This window comes from Chanos chanos, chromosome 6, assembly GCF_902362185.1.
Source record: "Chanos chanos chromosome 6, fChaCha1.1, whole genome shotgun sequence".
Taxonomy (NCBI): domain Eukaryota; kingdom Metazoa; phylum Chordata; class Actinopteri; order Gonorynchiformes; family Chanidae; genus Chanos; species Chanos chanos.
This window is the reverse complement of record NC_044500.1, coordinates 49,082,841-49,107,057: the sequence shown is the minus strand read 5'-3', so window position 1 is coordinate 49,107,057 and position 24,217 is coordinate 49,082,841. Positions and strand designations below refer to the sequence as shown.

Below are 24,217 nucleotides of genomic sequence, written 5' to 3'. Positions count from 1 at the left end.
AACATTATTTCAGGAGAAATTTCTCATCAGTACAAACACTGAAGATTAACAGGAGCAGAGTTCAGCTTAACTCCTCTCACGATTTATCCCTGCTGCAGCCAAAATTTACCACTCTCCTCACTCACACACATGCACTGTGTTCTCATTCTCACTGTGTTCTTATTCACTGTGTTCTCATTTTCACTATGTTCTCACAATGACTGTGTTCTTATTCACTGTGTTCTCATTCTCACTGTGTTCTTATTCACTGTGTTCTCATTCTCACTATGTTCTCACAATGACTGTGTTCTTATTCACTGTGTTCTCATTCTCACTATGTTCTCACAATGACTGTGTTCTTATTCACTGTGTTCTCATTCTCACTGTGTTCTTATTCACTGTGTTCTCACATTCACTGTGTTCTCATTCTAACTGTGTTCTCACATTGACTGTGTTCTCACATTAACTGTGTTCTTATTCACTGGGTTCTTATTCACGGTGTTCTTTTTCACTGGGTTCTCACATTCACTGTGTGCTCAGCGGTTTGGTGTGTTATTATACATTCTCACTGTGTTCTCCGTGGTCTGGTGTGTTATTATACATTCTCACTGTGTGCTCAGTTGTTTGGTGTGTTATTACACATTCTCACTGTGTGCTCAGTTGTTTGGTGTGTTATTATACATTCTCACTGTGTGCTCAGTGGTCTGGTGTGTTATTATACATTCTCACTGTGTGCTCAGTTGTTTGGTGTGTTATTATACATTCTCACTGTGTGCTCAGTGGTTTGGTGTGTTATTATACATTCTCACTGTGTGCTCAGTTTTTTGGTGTGTTATTATACATTCTCACTGTGTGCTCAGTTGTGGTTATTCAGCTTTGACATGCTATAAAAACTGAAATAAAATGGACTCAACACTAACTAACTAAATAAACAAATAACTAAATAAACAGGTCAGTTTCAGGCAGCAGACAAGAAAAAATAATGTTGAAGTGAGGACGATAGTGTAATCACTGCCTATAAAAAGTCTAATCGTGTCAGGTTTCAGAGAGGTTCAGGGAAGAAGCAGTGCAGAGGTGATGTTATTATTACTGTTTGCTGTATTATCATTAACATGTTACTAACGTTTTCCCTCTATAACCCAGTTGAAATCAGCTAATAAGGCCCTGCACAAGGTGCCTGGCACCCAGCTAATAAGGCCCTGCACAAGGTGCCCGGCAGTGCGAACTAACTGTTGAAAGTGCCCTTTAACCCAGAGGACATGTGATTACGCACATACCATACAAGCCCTACAGCCACTGTACTCACCTGTCTGTTTTTATTATTACTGTTACCATACTCACTGGTCTGTTTTTATTTATTAGTACTCAGTTACTTTACTCACCTGTCTGTTTTTATTTATTATTACTCAGTTACTATAGTCACCTGTGTGTTTTTATTTATTATTACTCAGTTACTATACTCACCTGTCTGTTTTTGTTATTACTGTTACTTTACTCACCTGTCTGTTTTGATTTATTATCACTCAGTTACTTTACTCACCTGTCTGTCTTTATTATTACTCAGTTACTATACTCACCTGTCTGTTTTTATTATTACTCAGTTACTATACTCACCTGTCTGTCTTTATTTATTATTACTCAGTTACTAAACTCACCTGTCTGTTTTTTATTATTACTCAGTTACTCTACTCACCTGTCTGTTTTGATTTATTATTACTCAGTTGCTATACTCACCTGTCTGTTTTTATTACTCAGTTACTATACTCACCTGTGTGTTTTTGTTTATTATTACTCAGTTGCTATACTCACCTGTCTGTTCTTATTGTTACTCAGTTACTGTACTCACCTGTGTGTTTTTATTTACTATTACTCAGTTACTTTACTCACCTGTCTGTTTCTATTTATTATTACTCAGTTACTATACTCACCTGTCTGTTTTTATTTATTATTACTCAGTTACTTTACTCACCTGTCCGTTTTTATTTATTATTACTTAGACACTGTACTCACCTGTCTGTTTTTATTTCTTATTACTCAGTTACTATACTCACCTGTCTGTTTTTATTTCTTATTACTGAGACAGTTACTGTACTCACCTGTCTGTTTTTATTTCGTATTACTCAGTTACTTTACTCACCTGTTTTTATTTCTTATTACTCAGTTACTTTACTCACCTGTTTTTATTTCTTATTACTCAGTTACTTTACTCACCTGTCTGTTTTTATTATTACTCAGTTACTATACTCATCAGTCCGGTTTTATTTATTATTACTCAGTTACTATACTCACCTGTTTTTATTTATTATTACTCAGTTACTATACTCACCTGTCCGTTTTTATTTATTATTACTCAGTAACTTTACTCACCTGTGCACAACTCTTGAGTTTCTGCACTTAGTGCTGTTTGATTTTCCTTTACCTGTAAGTGAGAGTGAGAGAGAGGTAATATGTATGCACACACACAGTGACACTTATTATCACACTTTGGGTCCTCTCTCCAGTTAGATGTGATGCTTTGATAACCAAATAATTTCTCCACAGAACAATACTTTCATCCAAACATATGTCCTGTTTATAAATCTAATACTCAGTCAAAAATGTCTCAGTTATTCTTAGTGACACACATTTGCCAACTGTTACCCTGTTTGACATAAGCATGTGTATGGTCTCCCTCTCTCACACACGCACACACACGCACACACATATATAATTATGCAAATGTGATTTATTCATTGTCACATTAACAATTTAAAGATTTGTTTAATTTAAACAAATCTTACAAAATTCCATCTGTTCAAAAACTCGCACCTCAAAAAGATTTAAATAAACAAGATTAAAACAATAACAAAATAGAAAAATATTCTAATACATACAGAAACAAAAATACAAGGAGAAGAGACCATCTGTTGGTTACAGTACTGACACTGGTGGTTACAGAGCTGACACTGGTGGTTACAGTGCTGACACTGGGGGTTACAGAGCTGACACTGGGGGTTACAGAGCTGACACTGGGGGTTACAGTGTTGACACTGGGGGTTACAGTGCTGACACTGAGGGTTACAGTGCTGATATTAGTGATTGTAAGTGGATCTCATATGATGCATGAAGGAGTCAAGGTTGTAAGCGAAGGCAGAATCGTTCACAGTTTCTGTCTGTTCAGAGTCTGGTAGCAGAAGCACCATAAATGTCACACTGCATCACTGGTGTCAGGCAGGTAACGCAACATCTGAGCAGAAAACACAATCAAACGCTTATTTGCACGTATGTTGGACCAAACCTTGTTCTGCCTGTAAGGAATGACAAAGTTGAGCTTCAGATTTCAGATTCATGCATTTGCTAACAGTGTTTTCAGAAAAACTTCCATAACAAGGCCGTGTGTGTGTGTATGTCATTGCTGCAGTCTCATATTAACTAGCAGCAGGAATGTCTGTAGAAGAAGTGTGTGTTTCAGGGGCAGCAGGTTCTTCTCCTGGGGTGGGGTCTGGAGCAGAGACGCTGGATGGGGCGGAGTCCATTTGAGACTTGGGGGTTGGCTCCTCAGTAGGGGCGGGGTCTGCTGGATCAGCTTGACCATTGGTGGGCTCAGGCTCCTCCTCCTGAGGGTAGAGTTCGGGAAAGCGACGGAGGCAGTCTTGCATGTCTCTGAACTGTTGAAGACAGTCAGACCCTTTGACCTCCTCCTGACTGAAGTGGAAACAGGTGAATGCCGCCTTAAACTGTTCCCCACACGGGCCGCTCGCCATCCCCCCCAAACATGGACAATTCCAGTTAATCTCCCCACTGGGCAAGATCAGGCCTACAAACCAACACAGAGAGAGAGAGAGAGAGAGAGAGAGAGAGAGAGAGAGAAGTGCTTAGAGTTGCTCAGCAGTGTTGTATATAGAAAATCATACCAACATGGAACTCACTGTAATGTCTGTCATTCTTTATGTAGCACTTCCTCCCACACCTCCCCTTATCCTCACCTTTCTCTTCGTATGGGTCATCCGGATCATCCTGGACCAGTTCTGCAGTGCTGGGCGTCTCATGCTCCTCCTTGGTTACGAAAATGACCTGGTCCTTTCCTGTAACTGTTTTAAGGAAGGCTTTAGAGACACAGTACTTCATATAGAGCACGCCTGGGAGACACAGCATATTACGACTCTGCGGACCGCATCTTAAACCACCCAGACCTCTCTGAACCGCATCTTAAACCACCCAGACCTCTCTGAACCGCATCTTAAACCACCCAGACCTCTCTGAACCGCATCTTAAACCACCCAGACCTCTCTGAACCGCATTTTAAACCACCCAGACCTCTCTGAACTGCATCTTAAACCACCCAGACCTCTCTGAACCGCATCTTAAACCACCCAGACCTCTCCGGACCGCATCTTAAACCACCCAGACCTCTCTGAACCGCATCTTAAACCACCCAGACCTCTCTGAACCGCATCTTAATCCACCCAGACCTCTCCAAACCGCATCTTAAACCACCCAGACCTCTCTGAACTGCATCTTAAACCACCCAGACCTCTCCGGACCGCATCTTAAACCACCCAGACCTCTCTGAACCGCATCTTAAACCACCCAGACCTCTCTGAACCGCATCTTAATCCACCCAGACCTCTCCGAAACGCATCTTAAACCACCCAGATGAAGATGACTGCAGCGAGGACAGAGGACACTACACAGGCCCTGACAGAGTGACCAGAGTCACTGGGATCGGCTCCTGGAGCAGACCACACTTTGTGGGGAGATCTAGATTCTCTTCTCTTGCAGTTAAATACATTTATCCTTCCGTAAGAAGTGTTCAGGGTTTAACTCAAGACACAATGTAAACGCCCTCCAGTCAGTGTGTACACTGTGGGACTGAGTCATACAGACAATGGGCTCCAAAAATCTCTGATCCCTGACACATTTACTTTGCTGTTTTGCCTCTGTGCATTTTTCCATGTTAATGATGTACCAGGTGGTTGATTTTGGCATGCCCTGTGCTTCTGCAGTGTCTCTGTTTGACTTTTCCCACCTAAAGAAGGGCAGTTTCAATGACACTCCTTTGATCCTTATGCGGGCCAAACCAAACAGCAGTGTCAAAACACAAAAACAAAGCCTGTAATCAGGACTAGAACGCTGTCTTCCCCATGGATTCACACACACACACACACACACACACACACACCTGGCTCATAAGACAGAGCTGCAGAGTCTATTCAAAAACCACTTGTAATGCACTAAAATATGGGGACCATGGATAGAATGAACTGTTGGGCCAGTGGTGCGATGGATAGCGCGCCTGACTGCGGATCAGAACATTCTAGGTTCGACTCCTGGCTGGATCAGAAAACTTTGTGGGCAGCCACGGTCTTGTGGGCAACTGTGGTCTAAAGGTTAGAGAACCGGACTCGGTTCCCTACTGGTGTGTTGGATGGGTTAAATGCTGGTGTGTTGGATGGGTTAAATGCTGGTGTGTTGGATGGGTTAAATGCTGGTGTGTTGGATGGGTTAAATGCTGGTGTGTTGGATGGGATAAATGCTGGTGTGTTGGATGGGATAAATGCTGGTCAAAGTGTGTGCGCAATCACAGAGATTTACATTTACAGTGTCATTTCTAAATAGGTTCGATAGAGGTATGGAACTAACCCGCCATTAAATCTGACAAGACTTTGTCCACCTCATTTCAGAGATACAGTGCTGATACACAGATCCAAAACTGGACCAAAGTGCGACCATATTAATGACCTTTCCTGACGGAACCAGCAGCTGATGATACTAAGCAGCACAGAACCGCTTCCCAAAGATTTGGACACGTGAATCTAATGCGTGACTTCTACGTTTACGCCCTCGAACAAACAGTTTAATTAGTGAATATTTCCTGTACTAAAAGCAGCAACAGAGGGTAGATTTACTTTGTGTACGTGTGTACGGGAAAGAGAAAAGGATGTCAGATAGACTGAAGATAACGCGGGGTAAACAAAGACAGATAGACGAGGCGCGTACACCACACTGAGTTTACTTGTATCGCTTCGTAACATTAAGACAGCGATGGGGATATAGTGCCATCTTGTGGTTCGACAGGGAAGAGTCAATTAACAAAAGCATCTCCTACCAAAACAAGTTCATTCAACTACACGAATGTCACAAACAGCACGCTGGTAAATTCCCATCGAATCAAATGAAAACTTAAGTGGCGATTTTTCTCCTGCAGAAACACACTTACATTCAGTGTTACAAACACTTCAATCAGAGCTGGAAACCCACGTTACCAAAGACACAACTGGAGACACTTCTTCCATTTCACATTCTGACTGTAAACAAAAAATACACAATGCTAACACTAAATAAAATTATGAGGACATACTGAATATTAGTGTTACACTGGGCACACTGTCATACCCTCTTCGTTTACAGCAGACATTTCTCCCGCGATACGCGCTTCTAGTTTTCCGTAGTACGACAGCGCGAAGAGATGCTCCTGGACTCGCGAATCACCAGGTGTCGATCGGTTTGTGCAGTACACAAAGTCAGTGGATGCAACTCAAGGTGCCGGGACGTTTCTCCACTACAGCTGAGCTTCCGATCACTCTGAACGACAGTTTCGCAACTGAACTCATCATGTAACCCACGTTGTTATCAAAGCTCTGACAATGACGTCAAACTTAATCGTCGAAGGCCCGGAAATAGCTGCCCTTTAGACGCCAATCTGAAATATAAGAATAAATTCTTGTAACTCATGTAAGACATATTGATGTCCTGAGACGAGTTGTCCTTAAGTTCATAATGGCCGATGATATCGTAAAAAGTGATACTGGTTGGATTTACGTGAGGGGGAAAACATAATAATTCAGAGAGCCTTCATAAAAATGTAAAGTACTAATTTCAGCAGACCAGGTCACGCTGTACAGTCCAGGAGGGAGCCCTCTCTATAATGGTTTTATGTCATGACATAGAGCCCCGTCTGGTCTAAGAGAGTTTATGATGGTTTTATGTCATGACCTCTAGATGTGTCTATTGAAAGAGTTTATACTGTTTTTATGTCATGACATAGAGCCCTGTCGAGTGTAAGAGAGTTTATAATGGTTTTATGACATGAAACAGAGCTCTGTTTAGTGTAAGAGAGTTTATAATGGTTTTATGACATGACATAGAGCTCTGTTTAGTGTAAGAGAGTTTATAATGTTTTTATGTCATGACATAGTGCCCTGTCTAGTGTAAGAGAGTTTATAATGGTTTTATGACATGACATAGAGCCCTGTCTAGTGTAAGAGAGTTTATAATGGTTTTATGACATGACACAGAGCTCTGTTTAGTGTAAGAGAGTTTATAATGGTTTTATGACATGACATAGAGCCCTGTCTAGTGTAAGAGAGTTTATAATGGTTTTATGACATGACACAGAGCTCTGTTTAGTGTAAGAGAGTTTATAATGGTTTTATGTCATGACACAGAGATGTGTCTAGTGTAAGAGAGTTTATAATGGTTTTATGACATGGCACAGAGCTCTGTTTAGTGTAAGAGAGTTTATAATGGTTTTATGTCATGACACAGAGATGTGTCTAGTGTAAGAGAGTTTATAATGGTTTTATGACATGACATAGAGCTCTGTTTGGTGTAAGAGAGTTTATAATGTTTTTATGTCATGATATAGAGCTCTGTCTAGTGTAAGAGAGTTTATAATGGTTTTATGTCATGACACAGAGATGTGTCTAGTGTAAGAGAGTTTATAATGGTTTTATGACATGACATAGAGCTCTGTTTGGTGTAAGAGAGTTTATAATGTTTTTATGTCATGATATAGAGCTCTGTCTAGTGTAAGAGAGTTTATAATGGTTTTATGACATGACATAGAGCCCTGCCTAGTGTAAGAGAGTTTATAATGGTTTTATGTCATGACACAGAGATGTGTCTAGTGTAAGAGAGTTTATGTCCCTCAGACGCATCAGTGGTTCCACAACCTCTGGTCCCAAGTGCTTTAATCTAATTGATGTTTAGGTGAAACCCATCTGGTCATATTAGTGTCTATAGAAAATAAAAACACGAATCAAGTCCAAAGCAAAAACAGCCTTTTATTGACAATGATCTCACCTTCCACATAAATTTGTTGGTGACAGCCTTTCTCTGAAGAGGTTACAGAAAGAGGGAATGATAACACAGAGGGTCTCAGCTTCTGTCTACAGTTAGATCATTTCAGCTCTTACAAACAGACCAATTTAACAAATGACCATACTGTACAGTTAAAAGAGAAACAGAGATAGTTTTAGAAGTTCTGGTCACATGCTGAGATCATTCTCTCTCTCCAGAGAAATCCAGAAATGTAACTGATGTCATGATTCTAGGTTTTCGACCATACTTGTAAAAAAACCCAAAACCTGAAAGATTCTTCAGAATTTCTCTCTGACATCACCATGGTAACTTCACATCACCACTGGTAAAAGAGGAACATAGTAAATATGGAGCATCTCTCTGATACTCCTAATAAAAAAAATCAAGTTTCATCTGAGTATTGAATACCATACAGCACTGAGCACGGTCCGGAATGACAGAAGATAAAAAAGAGGAACGTGAGATGGAGAGAGAGAAGAGATCAAACAAGATAACACAAATGTGTCCTCTCTCACCAATGAAACCAGACCACACTTTAGAAACTGACCAATGACCAGACCACACTTTAGAAACTGACCAATGACCAGACTGCAATTTGACAACTGACCAATGATAGAGAACCAAGCCCCAACTCCCTCTGAGACACACCTATCAGTATAAAAGGCAGGAAATAATGAGAGACATGGTAGAAAACAAAAGACTATTAATTATAATAAAGATATTAGTGTGTGTGTATTGTTTAGAATAACAGTGCTCTTGTGCTGCCGGCTTCCTTCTGTTCTTCGACAAAGATCTCATAGTACTGGTAGATGGTGGTGACGGCCAGTAGGACTCCAGTGCCCGAACCGATGGCTCCAAAAAGATCAGCCATGATGGACAGTGCCCCAATGCATATGCCACCAAGCACAGCCACTTGGAGGATATACCTACACACACACACACACACACACACACACACACACACACACACGGGGAGTGTAGGGATAATGCAAAGTCACTTTTTTTAATCATATTATTGACTGGCAGATGACTGTTGTTTCTGTGTGTTTGTGTGAGTGTGTGTGTGTGTGTGTGAGTGTATGTGTGTGTGCCTGTGTGTGTGTCTGTGTGTGTGTGTGTGTGTGTGTGTGGTGGTAGTGGGGTGGTTACTTGTTGAGTGTTTTCTCCAAAGAGTTGTGTCTGTGTCCAGGCCTCATCATATTCTGGTCTTTTAGCTTCTTGGCAACCTGAGACACACACACACACACACACACACACACACACACACACACACACACACACAGAGTAAGTTCTTGTACGTGTAAACACATCAGTAGCAGTTCTCTTTATCATACCGCTCACGCTCACCTCCTCAGCGTTTTCTCCAGAGAACTTGATCCACATTCTGGAGAAGAACCCACAGGAGAGCAGGGTGAAGACGATGTAGATGAACGCGTGAACCGGTTCCTCCAGAATCGAGTGAAAAGAGTCCAGAGGAGACAGATAATAACACAGACCACCGACCGGATGTGGAGAGACAGGTTCACCAGATGATGTGTCCTACCCACACACACACACACACACACACACACATAATGACATTTAAAAAACGAACACAAACGCAGACAAAGAGAGAGGAAGAATCAATATTTCACAAGTAATACATTAAAATAAATGCAGAAAGGGAAACTGTGCCTAGAAAAGAGAGAGAAAGAGCGAAGACAATAAGAAAAGAACAGAGATGGGGACAGACTGAGTAGGGAGAGAGACAGAGAGATGGAGACAGACTGAGTAGGGAGAGAGACAGAGAGATGGAGACAGACTGAGTAGGGAGAGAGACAGAGAGATGGAGACAGACCGAGTAGGGAGAGAGACAGAGAGATGGAGACAGACTGAGTAGGGAGAGAGAAAGAGAGATGGAGAGAGAGGTAGACAAGGCTTACAAAGCTTTTTAACAGACTGAATTCTGCTTTTCAGTTGCCAGAGTTGCTGTGTGTGTGTGTGTGTGTGTGTGTGTGTGTGTGTGTGTGTGTGTGTGTGTGTGTGCGTGTGTGTTTGTGGTTTTACTTACAGACCAGGTTCCCAGCAGGCTGACCAGGATGTTGTCACTGTAGCGAGTTGAGAGCATTTGTGAGATTGCATAGAGGTTGGAAACCAGTGCAGACTGGAAGATAATGGGCATGTTGGAGGTGTAGAAGAGCTTGATGGGATACGGTCTGGCCTGCTCGCGATGACGACCTGATTTAATGGGCAGATCGACCTTGAAGCCCTGAGAGAGAGAGAGCGAGGGAGAGAGAGTGTCACATAGACCCAGGGAGGCTGGATGGATGTGCCAGTCAAAGTCACAATCCAAAATAAGTCAATAAACAGGCCACGTTTACTACACCGGGGTAAGACTACAGAGGGTTAAACAATAGACAGACTACAGAGGGTTAAATAAGAGACAGACTACACAGGGTTAAACAAGAGACAGACTACACAGGGTTAAATAAGAGACAGACTACACAGGGTTAGATAAGAGACAGACTACAGAGGGTTAAACAAGAGACAGACTACACAGGGTTAAACAAGAGACAGACTACACAGGGTTAAGTAAGAGACAGACTACACAGGGTTAAGTAAGAGACAGACTACACAGGGTTAAATAAGAGACAGACTACAGAGGGTTAAATAAGAGACAGACTACACAGGGTTAAATAAGAGACAGACTACAGAGGGTTAAACAAGAGACAGACTACACAGGGTTAAACAAGAGACAGACTACACAGGGTTAAATAACAGACAGACTACAGAGGGTTAAGTAAGAGACAGACTACACAGGGTTAAATAAGAGACAGACTACACAGGGTTAAATAAGAGACAGACTACAGAGGGTTAAATAAGAGACAGACTACACAGGGTTAGACAAGAGACAGACTACACAGGGTTAAACAAGAGACAGACTACACAGGGTTAAATAAGAGACAGACTACAGAGGGTTAGATAAGAGACAGACTACACAGGGTTAAATAAGAGACAGACTACACAGGGTTAAATAAGAGACAGACTACACAGGGTTAAATAACAGACAGACTACAGAGGGTTAAATAAGAGACAGACTACAGAGGGTTAAATAAGAGACAGACTACAGAGGGTTAGATAAGAGACAGACTACACAGGGTTAAACAAGAGACAGACTACACAGGGTTAAACAAGAGACAGACTACACAGGGTTAGATAAGAGACAGACTACACAGGGTTAGATAAGAGACAGACTACAGAGGGTTAAATAAGAGACAGACTACACAGGGTTAGATAAGAGACAGACTACACAGGGTTAAATAAGAGACAGACTACAGAGGGTTAAGTAAGAGACAGACTACAGAGGGTTAGATAAGAGACAGACTACACAGGGTTAGATAAGAGACAGACTACAGAGGGTTAAGTAAGAGACAGACTACAGAGGGTTAAGTAAGAGACAGACTACACAGGGTTAGATAAGAGACAGACTACACAGGGTTAAATAAGAGACAGACTACACAGGGTTAGATAAGAGACAGACTACAGAGCGTTAAATAAGAGACAGACTACACAGGGTTAAATAAGAGACAGACTACAGAGGGTTAAATAAGAGACAGACTACACAGGGTTAAATAAGAGACAGACTACAGAGGGTTAAGTAAGAGACAGACTACACAGGGTTAGATAAGAGACAGACTACAGAGGGTTAAATAAGAGACAGACTACACAGGGTTAAATAAGAGACAGACTACACAGGGTTAAGTAAGAGACAGACTACAGAGGGTTAAGTAAGAGACAGACTACAGAGGGTTAAATAAGAGACAGACTACACAGGGTTAAGTAAGAGACAGACTACAGAGGGTTAAATAAGAGACAGACTACAGAGGGTTAAGTAAGAGACAGACTACACAGGGTTAAATAAGAGACAGACTACAGAGGGTTAAATAAGAGACAGACTACAGAGGGTTAAATAAGAGACAGACTACAGAGGGTTAAGTAAGAGACAGACTACACAGGGTTAAATAAGAGACAGACTACAGAGGGTTAAGTAAGAGACAGACTACAGAGGGTTAAGTAAGAGACAGACTACAGAGGGTTAAATAAGAGACAGACTACAGAGGGTTAAGTAAGAGACAGACTACACAGGGTTAAATAAGAGACAGACTACAGAGGGTTAAATAAGAGACAGACTACAGAGGGTTAAGTAAGAGACAGACTACAGAGGGTTAAATAAGAGACAGACTACAGAGGGTTAAATAAGAGACAGACTACAGAGGGTTAAATAAGAGACAGACTACACAGGGTTAAACAAGAGACAGACTACACAGGGTTAAGTAAGAGACAGACTACAGAGGGTTAAATAAGAGACAGACTACACAGGGTTAAGTAAGAGACAGACTACAGAGGGTTAAGTAAGAGACAGTGAGAGTGATGAGGAACAGGGAGTAGAACTAGGAACACAAAGGCTGAAGAGGATTCAGAAGACTAACAAGGAACAAGGAATGTTGACCAGACCAGCAACTGCACACAGGGTAAACATGGCTCATGTCACTCAGACTAGTGAAAACTCCACAAAGAAACAAGACAGTCAGGGCCATTTTTTACACTGGAGAAGAACAGAGCCGATGAAAACGAGACAGGTGCATCACACAACTGAGTGATTAACTGATCAGCAGACTAATGAAACAGAGACTGGCCAGCAGAGGGGAGTAATGAGTGTCCAGGTGTAAGGTAGAGAGAGAGATGAGAAAGTTTCCTTCAAGGTTCCCATAATGATACAAACCTATAGGTGTTGACAGAGTGGTAGAGTGAGAGAGAGAGAGAGAGAGAGAGAGAGTGGTTGTGGTTTTCGAGTGAGAGAGAGAGAGTGATTGTGGTGGTAGACTGAGAGAGACAGAGAGAGTGATTGTGGTGGTTGAGTGAGAGAGAATCACAGAGGGGCAGAGTGAGAGAGAGAGTGAATGTGGTGTTAGAGAGGGAGAGAGAAAGAGTGAATGTGGTGTTAGAGTGAGAGAGAGAGAGTGATTGCGGTGGTAGAGTGAGAGAGACAGAGAGAGTGATTGTGGTGGTTGAGTGAGAGAGACTCACAGAGGGGCAGAGTGAGAGAGAGAGTGAATGTGGTGTTAGAGTGAGAGAGAGAGAGAGTGAATGTGATGTTAGAGAGGGAGAGAGAGAGTGAATGTGGTGGTAGAGTGAGAGGGAGAGAGTGATTGTGGTGGTAGAGTGAGATAGAATCACAGAGAGGCAGAGTGAGAGAAAGAGTGAATGTGGTGTTAGAGAGAGAGAGAGAGAGAGAGAGAGAGTGAATGTGGTGGTAGAGTGAGAGGGAGAGAGTGATTGTGGTGTTGGAGTGAGAGAGAATGACAGAGGAGTAGAGTGAGAGAGAGAGTGAATGTGGTGGTAGAGTGAGAGAGTGGTTGTAGTGTGAGAGTGAGAGAGAATCACAGAGGGGCAGAGTGAGAAAGAGATGGTGATTGTTGTGGTAGAGTGAGAGAGAGTGATTGTGGTGGTAGAGTGAGAGAGTGATTGTGGTGGTAGAGTGAGAGAGAGTGAATGTGGTGTTAGAGTGAGAGGGAGAGAGTGAATGTGGTGGTAGAGTGGGAGAAACTCATGGAGAACAGAGCTCAGGGTGCAGTTGTGTGACCTGCACTGACTTGGAAATATATGATGACGGTGAAGATGAGGACAGTGGCCATGAGGTTGCTGAGGTTTGGGAGGTTCCGTCTGTAGAAGGCCTCTCTCAGGGCACGGATTTTATCTGTACGTGTTGTCAACAGGTGGAACGTAGCAATGATAGAACCTTCAAACTCAGGACCTGTTACAAATGACACACAGACAAGCTCTCAGACTCTCTATTGGTTATTTACTGACATAAGGTTACAGTGGAGCTCATCACACAGCACACACGTGTTTTATCCTTTTTTCCTTGTATATGTGTTAAACCAGGGCAATGTTGACTGTAGTAGGCATGAACACTTTTGGCCTTGAACAGTTTCCGTGTGTGTGTGTGCGTGTACCTCTGATCGTGTTGTACTTTAATGGACTGAGTGCATTCCATACGATGGTCTCACAGATGTTAGTGGCGATGAAGAGGGAGATTCCAGAACCCAGTCCATAACCTTTCTGTAGCACCTCATCCCACAGTAACACAATCAAACCTGCAACAACCAACTACACACACTGGTTAAGTTAACAGTCTGTTATAGGACTGCTGGTTGCATCACTGGCCTGTTTTCATCAGCCTAAGTTCACCTGTCAAACAGTGAATGTGGCAGAAAGAAGCAGAATCAGTTAGTTTAAGTTAATAAAAATTTGTCAGAAACTGCTGTTACACTTTACTCTGTATATTTTTCATGTGTGGGACTGGTTTTTTGTTGTTTATTTGTTTGTTTAATGTCAAATTTACGTGATAAATTCGCAACAAACCACTTGCTGATGCGACTGAAACCTGTTTCCATCCGTCAGCATCACTCTACCCTATGCTCATCACCTCTTTCCAGCGACTTGAAAGATTTGATGAAAGTTTAAGCGTTAATTTGCATTAAATAGTTGGATGGAAACGCAGCTGGTGTTGTGACAGAACTATATTGTGCCTTTGTTGTGAAAAGGGTTTTACGCTACTTCTTGCTAAAGTGTGCTTGATGAATAAAAATGCGGCAGTATTTTATGGTTTACAACACATTCAGTTTCAATGCAAAGAACGGAAGATTGGACCGGCTTGGTTATTAAGCGATATAGGGTGTCTGACCTGCCATTGTCACGGTCCAGCCCTGCTCTTTCAGATCCTAGTCCATGTTTTCCTTGTGTCCTGTCATGTATGTCTTGTCTGTCTGTTTCTGTTTGCTCCGGCCCATGTCTTACACTGTTTCCTGCCTGGTTTCTGCTCACCTGCTGGCATTTTCCTTAATCAGCCACTGCATTTAAGCCCTGTCTGTTTCCACTCCAGTTTGCTGGATTATCTAGCCATCTTTCATGTTTCCTGTGTTGGTTTGTTTAGCTTCATTCTTGTTCCCCTTTTTGATCATTGCCTGTTTTTGGATGAGTGTTTTTGCCTGTTGCCTTTTGACCTTCTCTGCCTGTTTTTTGACCTCTGGCTCTGTCTTTGCCCACTGATACAGTCACTGTGATTCATTCCTTTGGATTTCTTGGAAGTATTGTATTCATTAAACACCAGCTAAAATTTGCTCTGTGCTCTGAGTCTGCTTTTGGGTCCTCAGTCAACCAGGCCTCACCGGCCGTAACAGTCATTCAGTTCAGCAGTAGGTTATATTGAATGTTCAGGCTCGTGATGGACGTCTTCAGTTCAGCAGTAGGTTATAATGAATGTTCAGGCTAGTGATGGATGTCACTGATCTTAGAGACGGACCTGCTCACAGACTCTCGCCTCCAGCTCGTCCGTATTGCACACGCGTTTTACAAAAACTGAGAGGTGCAAGACCAGCCGAAACGACACCAAAGCGCATCGCCTTGACATCATTTTGACGTCACTTTTAGCGTGTGCCACTATGCACAAGGATGTCAACGGCGAGTATGAACTAGGTTTTATTCTTATTCTAATTTCTTTAAAAAATGTTATACACGACAAAATGTAAACACATAACACATCCTTCTTTAACAGCATATTCTAATGTAAAACCGCTATCAGACAAACTACAAACAACAACAGACACAGGGATTACATGCAGAGACTTTTCTGTGGCACACACTGGGTGAATTCATGTCTTAGGCTTAGACGATATGATGATATTATCGTGGTACTGGCTGTACAGTGTAACTGCCTGTTTTGCTGTGCACATGACAATAAAACTCTTGAATCTTGAACGTTGATTGTCTCTGATACAGTATAATATTCTCAATTATAAATTTCCATATGGAGAATGTGTTGTAAGGTTTTTGTTTTAATCAGAAGTCTCTCTCCCTCTCCTTGAACCGCCCGCCTTATCTAAGCCGACCCATATTGTCGGTAGCCAATGAAAATGAACTATATATATTAAAAAAAACGAAAATTAGGTTCAAACAATGGTTGCATTTTTGGCGTAAATAAGATGAAATTGATGTGAAAATTGAGTGGGAAAAAGAGGAGTGCTCACAACAACACATCAGCACTGTTCTCTGGTCAGTTTCAACCACAGCAGATAAGACTGGAGGCTCCCTCACACCAACTCTTAAAGCTGAAGCTTCTTTTCCTCCCAAAAGCGCATGAAAACATGTGGTTGCACTGTTTATTACTTATTCTGGTTACTCTCATAAGAGTACTGACCTCTTTAATGTCAATTTTATGTGAGAATATTTTTTTTTATATTCGTGACTTTATCCTCATGACATGTCAGCCTAGTGCAAAACATCCCAATTTTCGTTATTTGTTAAGCTCGTGTTTTGTAAATTCGCCACCCTGAGGTGATTATGAGTATTGCAACATAGGCGTCTTTTCAGCTCATTTGACAGTGGTGATATTATTCATCACCCTTTTTCTTTAAGTCTACTGACCTAAGACTACTTCACACTCATACAAAGACAAAACATATAAACCAGTGCATGTGTGTGTGTGTGTGTGTGTGTGAGATTTTTGGAAGGTCTTGTACCTGTAGAATAATAAGCAGGCAGATTCCTGCTCCGAGTTCTGAAGGCTCTCCATACATGCCTATTAGCACATATAGGACAGCCTGGACAGTAGTCATGATCATCCCAAATACTGTAACAAACACACACACAAACATGCACACATGCACGCACGCACACACACACACACACATACACACACATACACACACACACACACACACACACAGAAGTTATAATCACCATAATGTGCCCCATAGGCTTGCTAATAGTAATGATCATCCAAAATACTGTAGGTCACACACACACACACACACACACACACACACACACACACACACACACACACACACACACACACAGAGTCTTACATTTCTGGGCTCCGTTGAAGAGAGAGCGGTCTTTGGTTGAATCTCCTACTTCAATGATTTTTGCTCCGGTCAAGAACTGCATGATGAGGCCAGATGTGACGATAGGAGAAATTCCCAGCTCCATTAGAGTTTCTGAAATGTAAAAACTGCATTAATCAAAACAACAAAGGGCAATGCTACACATACAACCCAGCCATTAGGCTTACTGAAAAAAGAATGAGTAATAACATAATAAATGAGGGTAGATACTTTGAAACAATGAATATTATTTAATCCAGCCAACTGGAAATGTCATACAGCTAACTGCAGGAAAGCCATCACCTGTACACTCTAATCACAGATGCTTATTAGGTTATGGATAGCAAAAAGCTAATTTCACAATAAGCTAAATGCTCAAACTTTCAAACATCAAATAAAAAATGTATTTTGTTCATGATTTAATCAGTCAACATGTCTTCCTTTTGGATATGATTAACATTTTGTTGTCAGATGTAATTGTACTGCATTGTGGCATCCACATTAGTCCCTTTCTTTCAAGTTTAACTGTGGGACATTTCTAACTGATAAAACTGTGTCAGCTGCACTCTGTCAATGTTTACACTACAGACACACTAGAAAATAACTTCCACACAGATCATTATGCACAGAACAGGGGTTTGAAAACCACTGACTCACCCCTGTTGGAGGCAAGAAGAACTCTCATCTTTTCAAATGGGTCACCTGATTTTGAGGAGCCAATCCCAAACAACGGGATCTGAGAGAGAGAGAAAGAGAGAGAGAGAGAGAGAGAGAGAGAGAGAGAGACAGTAAGATGGAGAGAGAGAGAGAGAGAGAGAGAGAGAGAGAGAGAGAGACAGTAAGATGGAGAGAGAGAGGGAGAGAGACAGTGAGACAGAGAGAGAGAGAGAGAGAGAGACAGTAAGATGGAGAGAGAGAGGGAGAGAGACAGTGAGACAGAGAGAGAGAGAGAGAGAGAGACAGTAAGATGGAGAGAGAGAGGGAGAGAGACAGTGAGACAGAGAGAGAGAGAGAGAGAGAGAGAGAGAGAGAGAGAGACAGTAAGATGGAGAGAGAGAGAGAAACAGAGAGAGACAGTCAAGACACTACTGGCCTAATGAGACTGATTCAGCTCCCAGATGTGCTGTGGAGAGTAACAGTAAAACCCAGCAGACGCAGTGGATGATTAAAAATCAATGTGTAAAAAAAATCCATTTTAGTCGTATCAGTGTCTGCACGGAATTTCAAGACCAGTTAACTCGTATCGGGATGATTAAAGAGAAGGATAGAGATGGAAGTTTTGAGGATATATAGAGAACAGACCACAGACACACTAACAGATAAAATTTGAGCGTGAGAGACTCACCTGAGAACAGACGAGGAAGACGACCAGAGCGATGGCTGTCCACAGCAGCCTCTCTCTAAAGTGCACCTGAGGAGAACAGGTAAGGCTCTTTTTCAATGGCAAAACTCAACTGTAAAACACATATGACAGTCAAATGTCTATGCATTTACATTTAGGTTTAAGAGTGGGGAAAATAAACACCTTTCTTGCTGGTTTCTGAACTTCAGGTAAAACTGCACAAAATGGCTTTATCACCTCCAGGAACTTGACTGTGAAGCAGAGAGAGGAGGGTGAGGTGAAGATGTAGCACATGTGTGGACTGTCAGGTTGTGTAGAATACTCAAGTCCATGTCTAACTTATAGCTCTTACTTATCATAACACCAGCATTCCCTTAGCTGTCCATCAGAAGCACTGTGGACGCTCTTTTTAGTAACTGTGTTTTTTTTTTTGTCCCAGTTAGTTCTGTGGTAAAGGTTTATGACATCATGTTTTTTTGTTTTAAACTGTTGATGTGTCTCAGGGATGTTGGTTAAATCTTTACTGTAGTTTATCAACCCAGAAGTCACTCTGTCGCTTGGAAACAAAAGTTTGACCCTGCGTACACTCTGGGGTGCATGTGCTTTGTTACTCTACATCAGAGATCTTCTACAGGGGGTCTGGCACCCCTAGGGGGTCCTCAGAGTTACTGCACGGGGTCCGCTTAATTATTTGATCCCAAACTTTTTTTTTCTTCCAAAAATTAAAATACGTCCAAAAATATACATTAACATAAATGCAACCTATAATAAGCAAAAATAAATCTTTTCATCTTCCACTTATTCAGGTCACTTCTGTACAAGTCATGTAAGTCAAAATTGTGCATTCTTGATGTTCCTAAATAAAAAAAAAAAAAATGACAAAAAAACATGTTCTATAAATATATGAATCTGTCAATGATTACTATTTTAATGGCTTAGCATTGTGTACACCATTACAGAATACTGTTGTACATGGCATTATAGACCACTCTACACATTACTGTTGGCCTGGTTTAATAAGCAACACAGTTTCACATGACATATAACAGGGGTCCCTCCCTCCACCATGTCTGTATCCGCCAAGGGGTTCTTGGCCTGAAAAACGTTGAAGATCTCTGCTCTACATAAATAGTATATTCAGTGATTTGTACTTTATCTGTCATCTAAACATTTGGGACTTTATCTGTCATCTAAACATTTGGGACTTTCCACTACATCTGTACAGAAAGTATATCATTCGTACTCTAGCGCATTTCTGCTGATAGCTTATGTTACATGGCATACTTGTGTTTTTTTGGGTGGCCCAGTAACAGTGCACCGTCTTTTCTTGCCTGTCTGTGGCTGTCTGCAGGCGGCTGGATACAGGTTAGGCCTAAGCAGGGCTAGGGTAGGACCTAACTAGCCTTGTTTAGAAGAAAGTGTACCTTCACTGATGATTCAAGGTAACATTTCTGTTACGTCCCTGTGTGTATTTCACTTGTGTTTTGCTTTGATCTGTTCTTTTGTGTTTCCCTGATGTGTTTCAGGACGTCCCGTGGGCGGATGATGCCCTAATTACTCGCTCCACCTACAGTCGTGCGATTGGGGGTTGCATCCTATATAAAAGGGTGTAGTTCTGGTTTGTCAGGAGCTGTGTTGGAGCCATGTCATGTCCTACTACACCACAGAGAGAGAGACATGTGTCTGTGTGAGGACTCTCTAGCTTTACAAGCCTCAGTTTTTCGGTACTTTCCCTTTTCATACCGCGTTTCTATAATAAATACTTTGAAATGTGCTGAGCCTTGTCTTGCTGTGTTTTTTGTCGGCTGTGCTATCTCCCCCTACTGTTGTTCACACTCCCGACCCCAGACAAGGGCATGACAAAACTGGGGGCTCGTCCGGGGCAAAGATATACAAAGATATTTTTATTTACATATACGTATGCATTCAGTGCTTGAGTACATTAAAATCCTGGTACTTTAAGACTCAGGTGTTGTTTTAATAGGTGACTTACTTCAGTCATTTGGTATGGTTGGTGTTAACTCACCTCAACTCATGTATGATATTTAAATGTTTGATATTTGATATTTGAATATCCTGACTCCCTGCCTGCAGTTTGACATGTGGTTGTATTTTTAAGATGTTTTGGTATGCTGACTGACATTACCATAGCCAGTTCATACTTTTGTGCTGGCTATTCACCTATTAGTGTTCAGTACAACCTAAAAATAATGTATTCATTAAATTACTGCCCTTTATAATATGTGCCAAAAAAGATGCATAACTACATTGAGTTCAGTTACACACATGTAATGTTATTTTCTATTATATGACGTATTGATAAGTCTCTTCCTCTGAACATGAATGCACCTTTTATAAGTTACCCTGTGGTAGAGCATCTGCTAAATAAATCTATCACTGTGAAGGAATGAAAACTGTCGGTTTGGAGGATTTTGTTACTTTACAGTCAGGTGGAGAGACATGACTCATACCCTTCAGTCAGCTGTCTGCTGCAGATGCACTTACCCAAAAGGTTAGTGCAAAAATGAGCACAGTGCTGACAGAGATTCATCAAATGTTACCTTTAGATTTCTCCAGGATTCTCGTAGTGAAAATGATTCTTAATGCCATCCAGTGTATGTGTATAGGCTTTAGAAAAAAAAAAAAACAGGCCCTTTTCTAGCACTGGTTATTGTGTTAGTGATTGTGGTGGAGCAGAGAGGACTCAATTTGAGAGATAAATTTGTTCAATTTTGCCAACACTGTGTCACAGAGGAAAATTATTTCTCCATGATTCTTAAATGAGAAAAACAAAAGTTATTCATATAACTGGAAAACCTAACACCGCAATGCAAATAAACCAACACAGTTGAACACGCATAAGTGAAAAACAAACAAACCCGAAAACGTAATCAGTGAAATTCTGAGCTCCACTTGCAGAAATAATCTGGACGTTTATTGAATGGTTTGCTGCCACTTGGTTTCTTCTCTTAAAATATCAATAAAACAACATATGTTGACCCTTTTCAGACAAGTTATATCTCCAGTCAATGCCCTCTAATAAGGCACGTTTTAAACTGAGCTTGTCCATGACAGTTTAGACAGGCAAACGAACAGCTAGCAAGTTAAAGGACGTTCAGTGTACAGCAAATGCAGCAAACTTAACATAAAAATATTTCTGCAACAAAAGCTACATATGATAAACATTGCTTGTTTTTAATAGTAAATTGTTCGTTGATTTATAACAGTCAATTGTTTGTTGATTAATAAGTAGTAGTAAAATGCACCAGCAGCCAAATAACTTGTCTTATCAAACAAATCAAACAAAGTTGATCTTATCTCAACTAGAGAATCAAACAAGAAGAGCTGTAATGGAGTAAAAATGAAACATAAAAATGACATGCCATCCATGAAGAATGATTCTGTCTCTTTTTTTGTCTTTTTGTTTCTCTTTCTCTCTCTACGTCACAACTTGACTGGTTATTTGACTACTGTTAGATTAAGATTAAGAGTTACATCTGGTTAGACCTACAGAGTAATATAAAATAAAGCAATTCTAACAGAGTCTAAACTAAGTCTTAATGGATATGGATGAAGGACAGTTTTAGACGCTCTAAGCTTTCCACCTCAGAAATAAGCAGTCAGGATGTCGATAACGAGTTGTGTAGCTGTTGGGCTTGGTTTGTAAAAGCCATATATGATAATAATATGAATTGTATGAACTGTTACATTATTTATTATTTTTGATATTTAGTTTTATGCCTAAGTATTTGAATTGTGTTCACTCTTCACACATCCTTATCAACACTTGGGACTTTTCTGTAATTTCATGTGTAAATTATGCTGCCAGCAAATTCATTTGTGAACTTCAAAATCCATAGAGAAATCTTATAATTCTCCAGAAAATCAGAGGAGTTGACCTAGAAACATGGCTGACATGTGTAGCAAACTTAAACACTCTCTATCAGTATAACTACAGCAAACTTAAACACTCTCTATCAGTATAACTACAGCAAACCTAATGTAGTCCCTCAATAAAAACAAACATATGACAAATAGCTGCACTTGAATAATAAAATATAAATGAATAAATTACAACTAATTTATAAATACATTAATGCCAGCTGCCCAAATAACTGGTATTATGACTGATTTAAGCAATGAGTAAAAATAAAGATGGTTTAAATTACCCACCCGCCATAGTGTCTCTCTTGCTTTCTCTCTCACCTGACTGACTGACCCGTCAGGGTTACAGACAGTCAACATTTCTGCAGATAAGGAGCCACACCTTCACAGACATGCTGGCACATATCATATATGTAACGTATCAGGTTTTCTTGGGTCAGAATTCATATGACTGAGAGACATTGACGATGTCTGAAACTTTGAGCTTCATAATTAAACTTTTGTTGCTCTGATTCAGAGCAAGTTGTGTAACTGGACACTTCATAAAAGCCAGTTTTAATTAACCTTAATAAAATCAGCATCATTTTCAACTTTAGTTTTGCCTCTACATGTGCATGACAATGACAGTACAGATTATTGTATTGTCTTCACAGTGGCCCAGTGGTTAGCGCTGTTGCCTCACAGCTAGGCCCTGGGTTCCAATCCTGGCCATCCCATGTCCTTTCTGTGTGGAGTTTGCATGTTCTCCCCGTGTTTGTGTGGGTTTCCTCCGGGTGCTCTGGTTTCCTTCCACCAAAGACATGAATGCTAGGATTAGTGCTCCTGTCAGCGACCTTGACAGAGGCATTGGCAAAAAGACCTGGAGTTGGTCCCTGGGTGTCTGCACATCTGCCCACTGCTCCTAGCTCCCGGTGTGTGTTCTCACCGGTGTATAGGATGGGTTAAATGCAGAGGCTGTGTTTCACTGCTCGGTGTTCTGGTGTGTGTACTCTGGTGTGTAAGGTACTTCTAACCTCTAACTCACTGTCACAAATTGAAATGTTCACTCAGATTACACTCCAGATGGACTGACTTAATAGGCGAGTTACCACATAAACAAGCTAACAAGTATTTCTGGAGGACTCTGACATTTAAAATGACAACATTACTGATGACCATTACGCTTCAGTACTCTCAGTCTGCAAAAAATGTATCCAACTTGACTTCAGCACGTTTCTTCAATTAAAAAAAACCCTGAGAAAATAGTTACAATTAGTTAATAATAGAGTAATTATTAAAGCAGCTCAAACAACCAGGATTACAGAAAAATAAACCATTCAGTAACACAAACCTATAAAGTTATTCCCTAATGATGGTTTCTTTTTCTCTGTCTTTCACTTTCTCTTTCATGTTCGCTCTCTCTGAGCTGACTGGTTAGTCAACATTGCACGTAAGTGACAGCCATAGACATTAAATCCACACATTGATGAGTGGGGCATGTTATAAAACCGTATTAAACACACCGATTTTAAATCAACATTTTAAATTATGAAAAAAGATATTTGAGATGCACAGGACTTCCATATTAATAAAGCTTTCCCTAGTCAGATAAGAAAATAACATAGGTGACTGAGTAGCTTGCTTTATATAAGATGACTGTTGGTAAAAGTAGTTTCATTTTTGACCTTAGAGTTTTGCAGTTAAATATTTGTATCGCGTTTCCTCTTCAAACATCCTTGTTTACATCTTTGGGACTCACTGGACACGATGCCTCTCTCTGTGTCTTTCACTTTCTCTCTGACAAGACTGGTTTGTTATCATTACTCATAAGTGACAACCGTAGAGATGAAAACCCACACACTGATGGGAAGGACATGTTAGTGCTGTACCGTAAAACCATGCCCTATATGAAAAAAGATATTTGAGATGCCCAGGAGTACCTGGTACTAAAGTGTAACGACCTCACCTCCCCCCTCGCCAGTCTCAGCCATTCCACGCTCAGCGTCGCCGGTCTACTAATCAC

The 24,217-nt window shown here is 41.0% G+C and overlaps 2 protein-coding genes across 2 annotated transcripts; both read right to left on the bottom strand.

Moving 5' to 3' along the window:
- Positions 1-3,294: 3,294 nt before the first annotated feature.
- On the bottom strand, positions 3,295-6,539 carry chchd4b (coiled-coil-helix-coiled-coil-helix domain containing 4b). Its single transcript, XM_030777066.1, has 3 exons — positions 6,355-6,539; positions 3,945-4,043; positions 3,295-3,775 (listed from the first exon to the last, which is right to left on the bottom strand). The coding sequence occupies exons 1-3, from the start codon at positions 6,374-6,376 to the stop codon at positions 3,387-3,389; spliced, it is 510 nt and encodes a 169-aa protein (XP_030632926.1). The 5' UTR covers positions 6,377-6,539; the 3' UTR covers positions 3,295-3,386.
- A 2,261-nt stretch (positions 6,540-8,800) lies between these two features.
- Positions 8,801-18,624, bottom strand: LOC115815519 (protein transport protein Sec61 subunit alpha-like 1). Its single transcript, XM_030778474.1, has 11 exons — positions 18,514-18,624; positions 18,334-18,399; positions 17,646-17,724; positions 16,971-17,102; positions 16,623-16,732; positions 14,058-14,211; positions 13,695-13,855; positions 10,112-10,309; positions 9,409-9,600; positions 9,211-9,287; positions 8,801-8,987 (listed from the first exon to the last, which is right to left on the bottom strand). Exons 1-11 carry the CDS (start codon positions 18,622-18,624, stop codon positions 8,801-8,803), a joined length of 1,467 nt encoding a protein of 488 aa, XP_030634334.1.
- Between the last annotated feature and the right edge of the window lie 5,593 nt (positions 18,625-24,217).